Source organism: Phytophthora infestans, genomic scaffold (assembly GCF_000142945.1).
Source record: "Phytophthora infestans T30-4 supercont1.18 genomic scaffold, whole genome shotgun sequence".
Classification (NCBI taxonomy): Eukaryota; Oomycota; class Peronosporomycetes; order Peronosporales; family Peronosporaceae; genus Phytophthora; species Phytophthora infestans.
The window spans coordinates 164,020-177,460 of record NW_003303741.1 but is presented as its reverse complement, the minus strand read 5'-3'; the positions used below and the strand labels follow the sequence as shown (position 1 = coordinate 177,460).

Sequence of the window (13,441 nt, the reverse complement as noted above, 5' to 3'; positions counted from 1 at the left end):
CAACCCGAAGACAATGACAAGGTGCATCTTCCAGCTCAGCGCCACATGATCGACATAAACTAACCGGTGCAGTCCATAGAGAAGAAACTACTTGTGTTTTGCTCCGGCTGCCGTGATAGGGACGCTTAAGGGAATCGGGTCATGCTGTCGATGTGCAACTACCCGACTCACCGCCCGACTGGGATGTGGATAAAAACGTGGACCGAAATACTACAGCAACGAGGCGGGACTCATCGCTGTATTGGAAGCGCTGAGGCGTGTAAATCAAGAGGACCCATGATGCGAATGGAGTGTGTTCATTTGTACATTCAATATGTCTGTCTGTGCCATCTTGGATCAAGCAAAAAGAAAATCGAATCATTCGAGTTGTTCTTGACGGGGCCGCGTTCTGTTGGAAGTGATCGGCGCTGCCAAGCTAACATGTGCACCGATGTATTTATATTTTCTTCATGATTGTTTTTTTTTTCAGCAGCTACAACAGTTGCGAGACGACTTTATAGTAAGCTTAAGCACGTTTTCTCTTGATCCAGTTGCGTATTTACTTTTCCGTGTACAGCCTTACAGCTCTTAGTCGGTTGAGCAGGACAACCCGAACGTGTTCGGCTATTATTTAAAACGTTTCGAAGACAGTAGTGTTGTCGAATACAATTTTTTTTGCCTTCACGAGTCCACAATCTATTACTCTTTGCAACAGCACAGGTTTGTTTCATCCAATCAAAAAGCTGATTTACAAATATTCCCCGCCAATATGCCAAAATTCCATTTCTGATTCTGGAGCGTTGAGAAGCCGCAAAAGCGAGACGTCCACCATGGCGCTCCCCGTCATTGGAGAAGACGCCAAGATGCAGAGTCATCAACTCCCTGATGCCTTGACATCCCCATGCGCGTCACTAGCCCGCGCACCGTCGCTCTCTCCGCGCTCCGTGTCGTCCACTTCGTCCGAGCTCTTGGCTCCCAAAAAGCCGCAGGGTTCCCATAACTCGAGAACTACAAACCCAAAACTCCCGTGGAGATATCCCATACATCCGCAATCCGAAGATGAGGACTTGATACCCATTCGCCGCAGATTTCACAGCTCAGACGTCGTATTACGCAGCAATCGAGCAGCTTTAGCCAAGCTCAAGAGTCTGTACGAACGCGATAACGACTGGAGGAAAAAGGCCAATGCGTTCAGTGACAATAGCGACGAAGAGAACGAACCGGAGCCGCCTTTAGACTCGGCTGAACTCGCCAGATTGGCAGTAAGAAGACGGACATGTTCGGAGAATTTTACGAAAAGCTCGAGAGCTCCATCGTCATATTTCCAGAATGAAAACGCTTCGTTTGTGGGCTACGACGATGGAGAGCGTTCCAGAGAGAAGCTGACAGTGGAGGAGGAGGAACACAAGACCGACGAAGACGACGTCGATGCTGTGGACCATTTACTGGCAGAACTACATGACGAATTCGAAGCGGAAGCACAGCCGAATGACGATTTCTTTGATGACTCGTGGTCATCACAGGGGTTTCAGACTGGTCGCTTTAGTGGAGGGTCTATATTCTCGTCAGGATCGAACTATTCAGTGGAGAGTGACGGTCAGAATCTGGAGAAACTGCGCAATTTGCAAAAACTGTATCAGGAAGGATTCATCACGGTGACAGAGTACAAAGATCGTCGTGTACAGCTTGTGGATGAATTGAGTGAAGCCGATCGCAGTACGTAGAGTTTTTTTTCTTATCGTTTTACATTTGTTTCTTATTTACTGATTATATTTTTTTTATAATATCCAGCTTTCGCCAAGACATCAGACTTACTGTCGTTGGAGCTGCCCATAATCTACCGTGAACCGCCTGATTTTTCCCTTTTACGTGCACGCGATGCAATCAAACACGTGTTCGACTCGGAACATCGCAAGGTACACAGACTCTCCGAATTTATACTACAGTCTTAAATAATCACTTACTTTTGCTGTTTGAAAGTGGACTTCGTCGCGGATCAAAGTAAAGATTGACACGGAGCCGTTTGCTAAGGGAGGACTCCGTCAGGTATTTCACTTGCAAGATCTCAGTATCCCTCCTCCTACTCTAAGAACAGCTGCTGATGACGAAGACAGCGTCATGTCGAAGTGTACGAGCTACGTGGCGAAAGTCGCGATTGACCCCAATGAAGACCCCGATACGTACTTTAAAGACGTGGAGATGCAGGCAGTGGCTGCTAAGTACGCAAAGCTGTACAACACGTACAACCCTCCAAGACGCGTTGAGTTCCTCGAAGCGTGGATTCTTCAACTGATCCCAGCGGATGTCAGTGACGCTGGCGATCAAACGATTGAGAGCTTAACGTTGAGTGGCACAATTTGTGGCGTGGAGCCCTTCATCGCTGGGGAATACCACAAACACAATAATAATTTCGGTTATGTCAGCGAATTAGAACGCAACACGCCTCAAGCTTTCTCGCACTTTACGTACGAAGCCTCAGGACAGCACATCCTCGTGGTTGATATTCAAGGCGTTGGAGATCACTACACAGACCCACAAATCCACACAAGACGCGGCAAAGAATTCGGCAAAGGCAATTTGGCGGTACGAGGTTTTGAACGATTTTTAGGCTCCCATCGCTGCAACCCCATTTGTCGATATCTGAAACTTCCTTTGATCAATCCGAAGGATGAGGGGAGCAAACCAGTGGACCCCAAGGGCACGATACCAGCGCAGACGTACATGAGTCAGCCACGTGTTGTGGTGGATCAAGTTGACTCGGTATTGTGTCATTACTATGGCGACTCGAAGGTTTTCAAGAAATATCATAAGAAAAAACGCGGCAAGAAAAAACGGGACAAACAGCACAAAAGTCACTGTCAGGAACATAGGCGGAAGGTGCAACCGGAGAATATTGTCGAGAACCAACAAGCTGGCGATAGATTTGTCAATGCTCTGGGCGACCAGCAGCGATCGTGCTCCTCGTTCGTCTGCGATGGACTCTCGCAGTGTATCGTGTCTTAAAAGGAAAATAGAAACTTACTATCAATTTGGACATTTTGAATTTTTATCTAAAATTTTCGAGTTACATTGTGAAAACTGAAATAGCATAAAACTATTGTACGAAAGTGGTCGGAGTTGATGCGATACAGTCGTCTACAGCTTTGATCTTGGCTCGAAGACGGCGAATTCTTTCTGCCACAGAATATCTGCTCAGTTGTCGACGTAAAGGTGACGAGAATGTGAGATGACTGGTTCGTTCTGCCTGTCCTACTTGCACTTGAGCGTCTTCATCCTCTAAAATGGCTGCATAGGGTGCTCGACCAATACTGCGCCCATAGGCTGCTGCATTGTCCGGTGTGTCGAAGATCATAAGTTCTTTGAGAATAGACTTGACTACTGTATTCTTGAGAGCTTCGTAACCCGGAACCATTGTGACGTGGTCGAAGGCGTAACCCATGAATCCTGCTGCATCGACAGGCGACAAGGTGAATACTGGCCATAGAGGGTTATCCACTGGCACGAAGGTAATGGGACCCACGTAGCTAGATCGCTTTCGGAAGTTCATGACATGTGTCGGGGTTGCAGCCAGCACCATACTAAGTGCACTCTGTCTTTTCCACGCCACGAACCGAGCAATTCTTGGGTCGTGAAACTCGATGATGTCACAAAACATTGCCACAAAACCGTGTTGTACCGTTGACGCGCAGTATTGTTCCAATGCTTGGTGCATTGGATGTACACTGTGGGTGTGCGCTAGCTCTCGGTCTAGTGCGTGTCTCATCGAGAAGAGATACGACTTGAACCCCGACGTGGACGTGATGACAGTATGGAACACGCGTCTCTCTTGGACCAAAACTCGATAAAGCGGTTCCCTGTATTGTTGAATAAACGCTCGCCATGCTTTGTTGACGCCTTGGACACGTGCGAGTGACTCACCATCCAAGTACGAGACCATCAGGAGAGCTACTCCGTCGATCGAAAGCACTTGGAGGTGGCTCTCTGAGATGAGGTTCTTATCGTTTTCGAGGGTGTACAGACGTCGTTAATTAGCTTATGTACGAACGTCGAGCGGAAACTGCAGGACGGCGAGGTGGTGACGTGTTCTATTGTCGTTCCAGAACTAGAATTTGAGGTCGACAGTAGATTGAGGTGCTGGTTCACCGTGTGCTGAAGACGAGAGGCTCCACTTTGCATGAGTCCGAAGAGATCCAATGCTGATGCAGGAGCCATGGTTGCTTAGGAGTTGAGTTGTGGCGGGAAAGGTGGTTTGCGGAATGGCAATGCTTGTCAAAAAAGGAAACTACAACATCGTATGTAGCCATGTCGCGTAGCTCAGGCTTGGCACCCGGTGATTGGCAGAGTATTTTAAGAGTGTTGGCAAGATTTGATTGGTAGATTTGGAGGACGATGTGAGTGATGGTTTAGCTTCAACTTGCACATACATTCACACTGTTACTACACTGGGGGCTATGCCCATTTGCCGATTAGCGCCATGAAGCCAGCACCGAGCCACAGACTGATGTACAGCGTGAACCGCTGTCTCATGGTACGAGACAGGAACTTCTGATTGGTTGTCATCTTGTACGTCAACAGCTCGACGAGGCCCGTGTACAGGAGAATACCTCCAGCTACGCAATCGAAAATGCCCTGCATCCAGAGAGCTGCAGTAGATGAGCTTGAGTATGTGCTGTGAATAGCGATACCAAATGCCTGACCGATCGGAGTCGTGATAGCGAAGAGGAAGTTCATCATCAGTAGCTTACTGGGGGCTTCAATGGACTCTTGAGCGGCGGTGCCGACAGCAACACCTTCGAAGAACTGGTGAAAGCATAATGCGATCAATAGTGTCATGAACTCCGAGCCGGTAGTGACCCCTAGGTCGAGTCCGACAACGAGCGAGTGGAAGATGACACCAACTTCGAAGATTACAGTCGCAATTTTGCGACGAACGCCGTTGTGCGCAAGTTTCTCGATGTCTTTTCTTGTGGTAGAAGGTATTGGTGTTATTCGGTGAATAACTGATACTTCGTGTACTAGTTGTAAGCTCTTCCACATTACCAGCGCGGCCATGAGTGTGTCCGTGTAATGACGAACCTTTATCCCCGAAAAATACAACACCCTCGCACTCGATGAAATGCATCAAGATCATTGTAACGAGTACGATTGCCAGGCCGAGACACTCGTATTCCTCCACAATAGATCCAAGACACTCGTCGCTGAGCTTCTCAATGCCTTCGTTGACCATGTGAATCAAACCCGTCGCGAGAACCACACCGAAAGCGAACGAGCTGATAGCCTCCATGATAATCGAGTTGGTATTGCACTGCGGCATCTTCTTTGCTAGAATGGGGACCAACGTTCCTGCTGCCGATGCTACGAAAGTGATGAGGATAGCACTAACGTGCTGGCCTACGTTGTAGTCTTGGTCGACAGAGACGCACCCACAGCAACGCTCTTCAGACATGGACACTTCCGTGTATTTATGATGGGGTCTTGTCGTTGGAGCTCAAATTGAAATGTGACCAAGTGAATCCCTGGCTTCTGTGCGTAGTGTGGGATAAGGACATCATCGTGTGCCATATGCCGCTGCTTAGCTATGTGCCTGTAAAAGCAAGAAGCAGATGGCTCTTATTGAATGCGACGAACAAATGTAACGAGTGACCTTTGTCGTGTGGCTTGTCCGTGATCTCAAAATCACATGTTGATTGGGCGTAAGCGATTAATGAAACATTCACTGGGCCATGTCTAAGACCTATATACAAGTAGGTTGAGCTGTAGCAAGATGCTGCGTTGAGGTCAAACTAAAGAACAACTCAATTATCATCGGGATCGAGAATCAAAGACATTATAATGGGCGTAAGAGCCATCAAAGCAGCTCCCATCCATAGACAACCATAGAGCGTGAAACGCTGAGAAGGACTTCTTGACAAGAACTTCTCGTTGGTGGTCATGTTGTACGTCAGGAGCTCTACAAGACCTGTATACAGTAAAATGCCGCCGGCCACACAGTCGAATACTCCTTGTACCCACAACGCCGTCGTCGACTCAGTACGAGTTACGAATACCAATACCTATGACTTGTCCAATCGGTGTGGTGATAGCGAACGCAGCGTTTATAAGAAATAATTTTCTGCGATTCGTCATGGATCCAAGAGCCGCACTGCTGATAGCAATACCCTCGAAGAATTGATGAAAGCAAAGAGCAGTAAGCAACGTCTTGAATTCGGTTCCAGAGGTAACACCAAGATCAATCCCGACGATTACGGAGTGAAAGATAACTCCTGCTTCGAAGATAATAGTGGCGATTGTGTTTCGGATGTTCGGGTCTTGTGCTTTCGCTGGGTTCGGACTATCGTAGGGCTGCAAAGAGTGAAAATTCACACTTCGAGGACTAGCCAGATCCAAGGCGTTTTCGTCGTTATGATCTCGACTATGTTCGTTATTGTGGCCATGACTGTGACTATGAGTGTGGCCATGTAGAGCGGATCCTTTCTCTCCAAAAAACACGACGCTTTCACACTCGATCAAATGTAACAGTACCAATGTGGCAAGTACAATAGCCAAGCCCAGACATCCATAGTCTTCCGCTATTGGCCCGAGCGCTTCGTCACTGAGTTTCTCAATTCCTTCGTTGATCATGTGGATCAATCCTGTTGAGAGCACCACGCCAAAGGAAAACGCTCGAATTGCCTCCATTCCGACCGGATTCGTGCTGTTTTGGAGAATTTTCTGCGAGATAATTGGCACTAACGTCCGAGACAGCGAGGATGATGAAGATAGCACCGATGCGAAGTCCCTTGTCTTCCATCCTGCCAGAGCAAGTCTTAGGTCTTGAGTTTGAAGGATTTAATCAGTCTGAGAGGAAAGAAAAGTGTTGCGCTCTTGACATTAGAGCGATAGGGTTTCCAGTGTGCGAAGTGCGGGGACAATAACTCCAGAGAAGGAGGACTTGATCGCACACTGGCGCTCGCCACGAGCACTCGATAGTAACGTCCCGACTTCATTTGCCGCAAAACTTCCCTTTGATTGCAGCGCCAGCAGATTTATGAAACTTCTTCCGTGTGACTTCGACGTTGATCACTGCTCAGAGTGGGTACGCCACTGTTGGTAAGGCCCCTTTCTAGTATCTGAAATCGATACTTGTACACAGTACTCTAGGTCAACCGTTTCATTGATTCGCCGTCGGATAAATTGTCATTTATGCTACCACTTGTCCGACGGCGGCTGACATCACAGGCAAAATTCTACTATAAAGCTCAGTGCTCATTGGATATGTATTTTACAAGCGTACTACACGTAGTAAAATTTGGGGGTGCCATAAAACCAAAAAGAGCGACAGTGATGTGGCCCGAGCGAGAAATGCCTGAAGAAGACATTGCATGTTACGTAAAGACGTTGCAATACATTGTTGAGTTGGTTGGTTAGCTGGGGGTCGATTTACATGTAGAACAAAACCCTGCTACGTAGAAAGCGCAAGTTTTTGGCGCGTGAAGATGAGGTTAAAGTATGACTGTTGATTGGGCAGAAATACTTCAGCTTGATCGAAAACATTCAGTGAAGTATTAATACCTTTGTTGTCCGATTTCAGTCAGTCCTCGGTATTTATATCCACTCGATCACAGACCCTCAAACATCCAAGTGACAGTAAAAAAAAAAACGTGAATTGTCCGCAGTGCTGCAGCTCCGAGTAGACTGTGGGGCTTTTACATTTACTTTCCCAGGGGTATGAAAATTGAAAATGATTAATATCAGATTCGACCAAAACTAATAATTCAGCTATTATAATACATTGTAACCACTTTTTAAAGGGGCTTTCGTGGTCATAGGGTCAACCGAGGTAGGCTATTTTTCATCTAAAAAACAGCTAATCAGCTCTAAAAGGACAAATACAAATAAGTTTTTGCCGCAATTGCAGGAGTACTGCTAAGGGAATATAAAACAATGCCCTAAAAAGTGCACAAAAAGATGGTCTACGAAACGAAGCAGTGTTAAGCTGCAGAATGGACAATTCGCGTCTGGCGCAGCAGCTAAGTAATGTCGTTTGTCAAATTGTCATACGTGGACCACACAATTGGACCTTGACTCCCGCTCTCGGACTTCCATGTAGCAATAGCTACAAAAACTACTTAGGTAAATTCTAGTCTGGAATTCAGCTCATAGGGTGGTACAAAGACTCGTACTGAAAATTAGTATTATATTTAAAACACCGCTCACTCCTAATAGTCGTGCATCGACGTTTTACCGAGCTCAACTTTTTCATTGACCTCATGCGTTTTTAATTTACTTCGAAGTAGTTTTTGTGTAGATGCTCCTCTTAAATACGTAGCGCAAATTCATCTCGTCGAGATCTATCAGAATCTACAATCGTTCTCCAATTTGACGCAGAAAACGAAAGCTTTTATTTAAACCTGTAGAGTGATTATTTCTGGTGCACGATTATTTAGGTACACATATTACCAATCTTACAAATAAAGAGGAATTTTAGAAGGAAAAAGCAGCTACTTAGTATTGGTTTGTTTCGTGATTAATATATTATTGTGCGTTGTATCCAAATTTTTCACGATCGTCTGAGTGACATGAACGGCCAATCGGGCGGCCAATGTCACTGCCTGTCGTACAGTACGGAATAAACCCTTTAGTCATTACTCCACTTCCAACCATTCGCCATGACCGCATCGACGCCGCATCGATCACCGCTCTGGTGCATCTCCTTACTCCGCCCTCAGTAGTGCGCAACTAGCAGCAACAAGGTAGCGCTCCTCCTCAACCAGATTGGTCCGGAGCGCGTGTAGAAATGCCTGCAGTACTACATGGCTTGGGGGCTGTCCACCTGTGCTTCTTCCAGCGGCTTCAGAGGGACAATTCGATGGACCCACGAGTAGTGCCTGAGCGCGGAGATCTCGTGGATTCAGCTGCACCACTCACAGACCCAGCAGCATCAGCAAGACGACGCGTTCCAGCTGGACGCCGAGCATTTCAGGCAGGACAGTGCGATGACGCAGAAGCGCGTTCAGGACAGCGACATTGCTCAGCAACTTCAGCAGCACTACTCTATGGTCCAGTAGCCTCAATGTATAGACGTGATGACGCAGTAGGACAAGCTGGGCGAGACAAAGATGGACTAATGCCCCTGTCAGGACAAAATGATATTGCAACAGCAGATCCCGTTGTTGCGTCTTTGGTGAAGTGCTTTCTTAAAAATGAGAGATGGGATCCGACAAGGATTCATCATCTCGGATTAGTGTCAACGCCCGGTGGTTAGGGTGGATCAGGATTGCTCGACGTGGATCCGTACTGCTGAAAGTGGATTAGGCAGAGGTAAAGTGGATCGAAGGCCGAGACTATCACGCTGAACCACCAGATGAGGTGGATGATGCGGGGCGAACACGTTTATTAGTAGTCCAAGGAGGAGGAACCTGGATACGTATCCTAAATGGGTCGACGATGGATCTGGGGGATGATAGTGGCCAAGCGAATGAAGACCGGCAAGAGGAAGATGGTTGGTGGCAGTACCGTGGAGATTGACCAAGGGGAAACTCGAATCCACTCTCACCCAATTATACCGAGGGACATGGGATATACCATGTGCGGAGGATCAAGTGCGAATCCTATGCAGGAGGCTGTGGACGCCATCTGGAGGATGATCTGGTATTAACAACAAAAGGGAAGGCGAGACCCACTGCTATATGTCCCAGATCCCACTTCCCAAGTCTGGATCCAAGGGATTGAGGATCCCACACCGAGTGACCTGGATCCATGGTGCGGCGATGGTAGATTTAACGGATCTCGAGCTTTCGTGGAGCGATGGAGACCGAAGACATTCGTCCTGTGATGTTGGATGATTGGAGGGCTTAGATCCACGATGAGGCTACACTTACAGTAAGGTGAATCAAATTGGCTTGGATCCTGGACAGTGTACCATTATATGACGACCTCACTATGATGTGCCATGGATCCGGTGGATCTGATGCTGATACAGCTAGCGTGATGGGCCAAGGGGAGAAAGGGCATGCAACCGAGCCTAATAGGGGATTTAGCAGGTAAAATACATACAAGGTAGAAATCCAGGCAGGTATAGGCTTAGCAACGAATCAGACTTCAATTTGCACAGTATCACGCAAGTGCTTTCCTGCCCTCTAGAATCGGAACTCCATTGGATGTACGAGCTTGATGAAGGTTAGGAATTGCAAATCTAGTGTTGGTAGCGATAACAGTACAAAATATTGGCCAGATCAAACCACCTAATGAGCTTTCCTTTACACGTGCAGATCCGAAAGGTTAACCGAAGTTACTACTTGACCGGGTATACCAAAGAGACTCTCAACTCTTATGATTGCGCTATAGAAAGCGGCAAGTACGATGCATAGACAAACAAAGGCAAGGGAACACACCCGCAAGGCAACCTCACGGCCAGATCCCAGATCTAGGCCCTGAATCCACCAAGCTCGAATATTTGCTTTGGATTCAGAAACAGCTACGGACGCAGAGTAAAGATCTTACCACTACTGCCCCCCCATCCCCACGTCTCACCAAGACACACAAGCGTCACCACTTGAGCTCCTCGGAAGTTGCTGAGAGAGCAAGATCCTGCCCTACGGACGGGTACACAAGGTGAGGAAAGTTCAGCAGATCACGAATCATCGGGGGACACCCTCCTTTAGTCGGTGTCTGGGCGATGCTGGTAAGTTGGATCCAGCAATCTCGCAGCTTTTGCTAATCCCATTACACCACAATAATGCGTGCCCGGCCTCGGGATTTGAGCGTGAGGCTCAAGAAGATGCTCAAGTGACGATTGAGCTTGGGGAAGAGGCGTCATCGCAGGTCGGATCGACGAAGACGCTGCTGAATGAAGCAAGCTCCGCGGATCGATGGAGTCCTGGAAGGAACTCTGTCGACGGAATAGAGGTGGATCCGTATCTGGATCTTGAAGCGAAACCTATCTATCCTCCCGAGGTCCCCGCGGGGGCCCCTGCGGATCTTGACGCAAGTCAAGATCTGCTAACAAAACAAGGGAAGGTGAAGACGAAACGGTATGCATTTGCAGATTCACCGGTCACGCCAACACCGTACCTAGCCCAGGACCGCTAGTCGAAAATGCGAGAAAGAAGACCGATTCGAGTAAGACTACGCGGAAGCAAATGCACGCTCCAGAGTCGGAAAAAGAAGACCAAGCTAGGCAGACAAGGATCTCGAGTTTGTATATTGCCACCAAGCTTTACGCGACGTTCTGATTCAAGACCATGTCATGCAGATCCTGAATCCACGACAGATCGAAGCTCCAAGGGAGCCGTTGAGAGCACCAACGAAGACGTCGACCAAACTAATGGTAGTTAAGGATCTATTACGCCTGCTTACAGATTCGAGCATCGTGGCCGGTGCGTTCGATGCGGAGGATATCTTCGAGCGAGACCTGGATATATATATATTCGGCGGCGCCTGACCTTTTTGTCAGTGTCGAGTCCATCACCGGGGAAAAGCCACAGACCATGCATTCTGTGTCGTCGCCGATGATCAACCATGCTGCATCCTCCAACTACATATCCGCGGCCGAAGACGGATCAGAACGTCTTCCGAGCCGCAGCGCATGACCTTAGATCCCTCCGGGGCGTCAATGGTGGAAGCGCGAGCAAGGATCCGGGGGCAGCAGACGCCTTTAAATGTGAGGCCACGAAATCCAGGACGTCATACCCGTGATCTGATATTACCCAGCCAGGATCGAGCCACATCCAGGAAGAAACCATCTGGATTATCGTCGGATCGGATTCCAGCTAATCGTCTCACGAATCCGTCCCCGACAGTAGGCCATACTACACCTACCGTGCCCTCTGACACTTCGTCAGGCACCTTACAACGACACTTCGAAGCTGCGATGAGTCGTTTCCTGTCCGAACAAGGTATGCGAATGCCCAGGCCACAAACCCAAGTGCCCCACGACCATGTAGCACGAGACGTCGAAATGGAGTCGGTAGAGGGAGACAACTCTCATGATGAGCTCGATCCAGATGATCTGGATGTCCCATTTCCCTCGCCAGCGGCGGTAGTGTGGTGTAGCGGGATCAGCAACATCTGCGAGATTGCTGGATCCAGCTTACCAACTGCGCCCAGACACCGACTAACGGAGGGGGCCCCCCGATGATCCGTGTTCTGCTGAACTTTCCTCACCTTGTGTACCCGTCGGTAGGGTGGAATCTTGCTCTCTCGGTAACTTCCGAAGAGTTCAAGTGGTGAAGCTTGAGTGTCTTGGCGAGACGTGGGGATGGGGTGGAGCAGCAGTGGAAAATCTTCACTCTGCGTCCGTGGATGGTTCCGAATCCTAAGCGATTATTCGAGCTTATGGATCCAGGGGCTAGATCGTGGATCTGGCCGTAGGGTTGCCTTGCGGGTGTGTCCCTTGCCTTTGCGTTTCCTTTACATCGTACTTGCCGCCTCCTGTGATGGGATCTTGAGAGTTGAGACCTTCTAGGGTGTAACCGACCAAGTAGTAAATTCGGTTAATCTGTCGGATCTGCACGTGTATAGGAAAAGCTCACTAGGTTGTAGGTTATGGCCAATGTATTATCCAGTTATCACTACCAACACTAGATTCGCAATTCCCAACCTTCTCCGAGCTCGTACGGCCAATGTAGTTCCGGTTCTTGAGGGCAGGAAGGCACTTGCGTGTTACTGTGCAAATAGAAGACTGTATCGATACTTAAGCCTATACCTGCCTGGATTTCTACATTCTATGTCTTTCACTTGTTAAATCCCTTACCAGGCTCGGCTGCATGTCCCTTCTTTCCTTGACCCATCATCCCAGCTGTATTATCTTCAGATCCACCGGATCCATGGCATAATCACTATGGTCACCCTATTATGGGTACACTCATCCGGATCCAGGTCACTTGGATCCACTTCACTGTAAGTGTACACTCGTCGTGGATCTGAGCTCTCCAATCATCCAACATCATCTTGCAACCGTCTGTGATCTCCACGGTCCCACGAAAGTTCGAGATCCACTACCTCCATCATCCCTGTATCCCGGATCCAGGTCGTCCTATGCGGGATCCTCCCTCCTTGGATTCGAACTCGGGAGTATGGAATCCGGGACACCTCGCGGTGGATCTTGACTTCTTGTTAGCCGTGGTTACTAGATCCACCTTCAGATGGCAATTACCATCTTTCCTTCATTGGATCCACACTCGATCCACCCGTATATAGTATATCCCATATCCATCTAAGTGAGTCCAGGTAAGGGTGGATCCGAGATAGGTCTTGGTGGATCTTGCCTTCCCGTACATCAGTCATACCAGGTCCACCGTCATTTCATACGGGGTGCTGCTCGTCATGGCTAATCCACCACAGGCAACTTGCATCCGTGCCAGACAATCCAAATCCTCTCTAATCACTTGAAATTGTCACTGATTCGGGATAGTGACCCCGCGTCAGGTCTATTCTCTTATTTCTGAAAAAGCACTTCACTACAATCGTCTCCTGTACGTGG

The 13,441-nt window shown here is 48.3% G+C and overlaps 3 protein-coding genes across 3 annotated transcripts; 1 reads left to right on the top strand and 2 right to left on the bottom strand.

The window, feature by feature from the left end:
* Window positions 1–809: 809 nt before the first annotated feature.
* Window positions 810–2,982, top strand: PITG_10239 (myosin heavy chain kinase, putative; the record flags this gene model as incomplete). Its single annotated transcript, XM_002902029.1, has 3 exons — window positions 810–1,695; window positions 1,771–1,895; window positions 1,960–2,982. 3 exons carry the CDS (start codon window positions 810–812, stop codon window positions 2,980–2,982), a joined length of 2,034 nt encoding a protein of 677 aa, XP_002902075.1.
* A 91-nt stretch (window positions 2,983–3,073) lies between these two features.
* PITG_10238 (uncharacterized protein) lies at window positions 3,074–4,191 on the bottom strand (the record flags this gene model as incomplete). Its single annotated transcript, XM_002902028.1, has 2 exons — window positions 3,074–3,958; window positions 4,021–4,191. The coding sequence occupies 2 exons, from the start codon at window positions 4,189–4,191 to the stop codon at window positions 3,074–3,076; spliced, it is 1,056 nt and encodes a 351-aa protein (XP_002902074.1).
* A 237-nt stretch (window positions 4,192–4,428) lies between these two features.
* PITG_10237 (Zinc (Zn2)-Iron (Fe2) Permease (ZIP) Family) lies at window positions 4,429–5,425 on the bottom strand (the record flags this gene model as incomplete). Its single annotated transcript, XM_002902027.1, has 2 exons — window positions 4,429–4,937; window positions 4,981–5,425. 2 exons carry the CDS (start codon window positions 5,423–5,425, stop codon window positions 4,429–4,431), a joined length of 954 nt encoding a protein of 317 aa, XP_002902073.1.
* Between the last annotated feature and the right edge of the window lie 8,016 nt (window positions 5,426–13,441).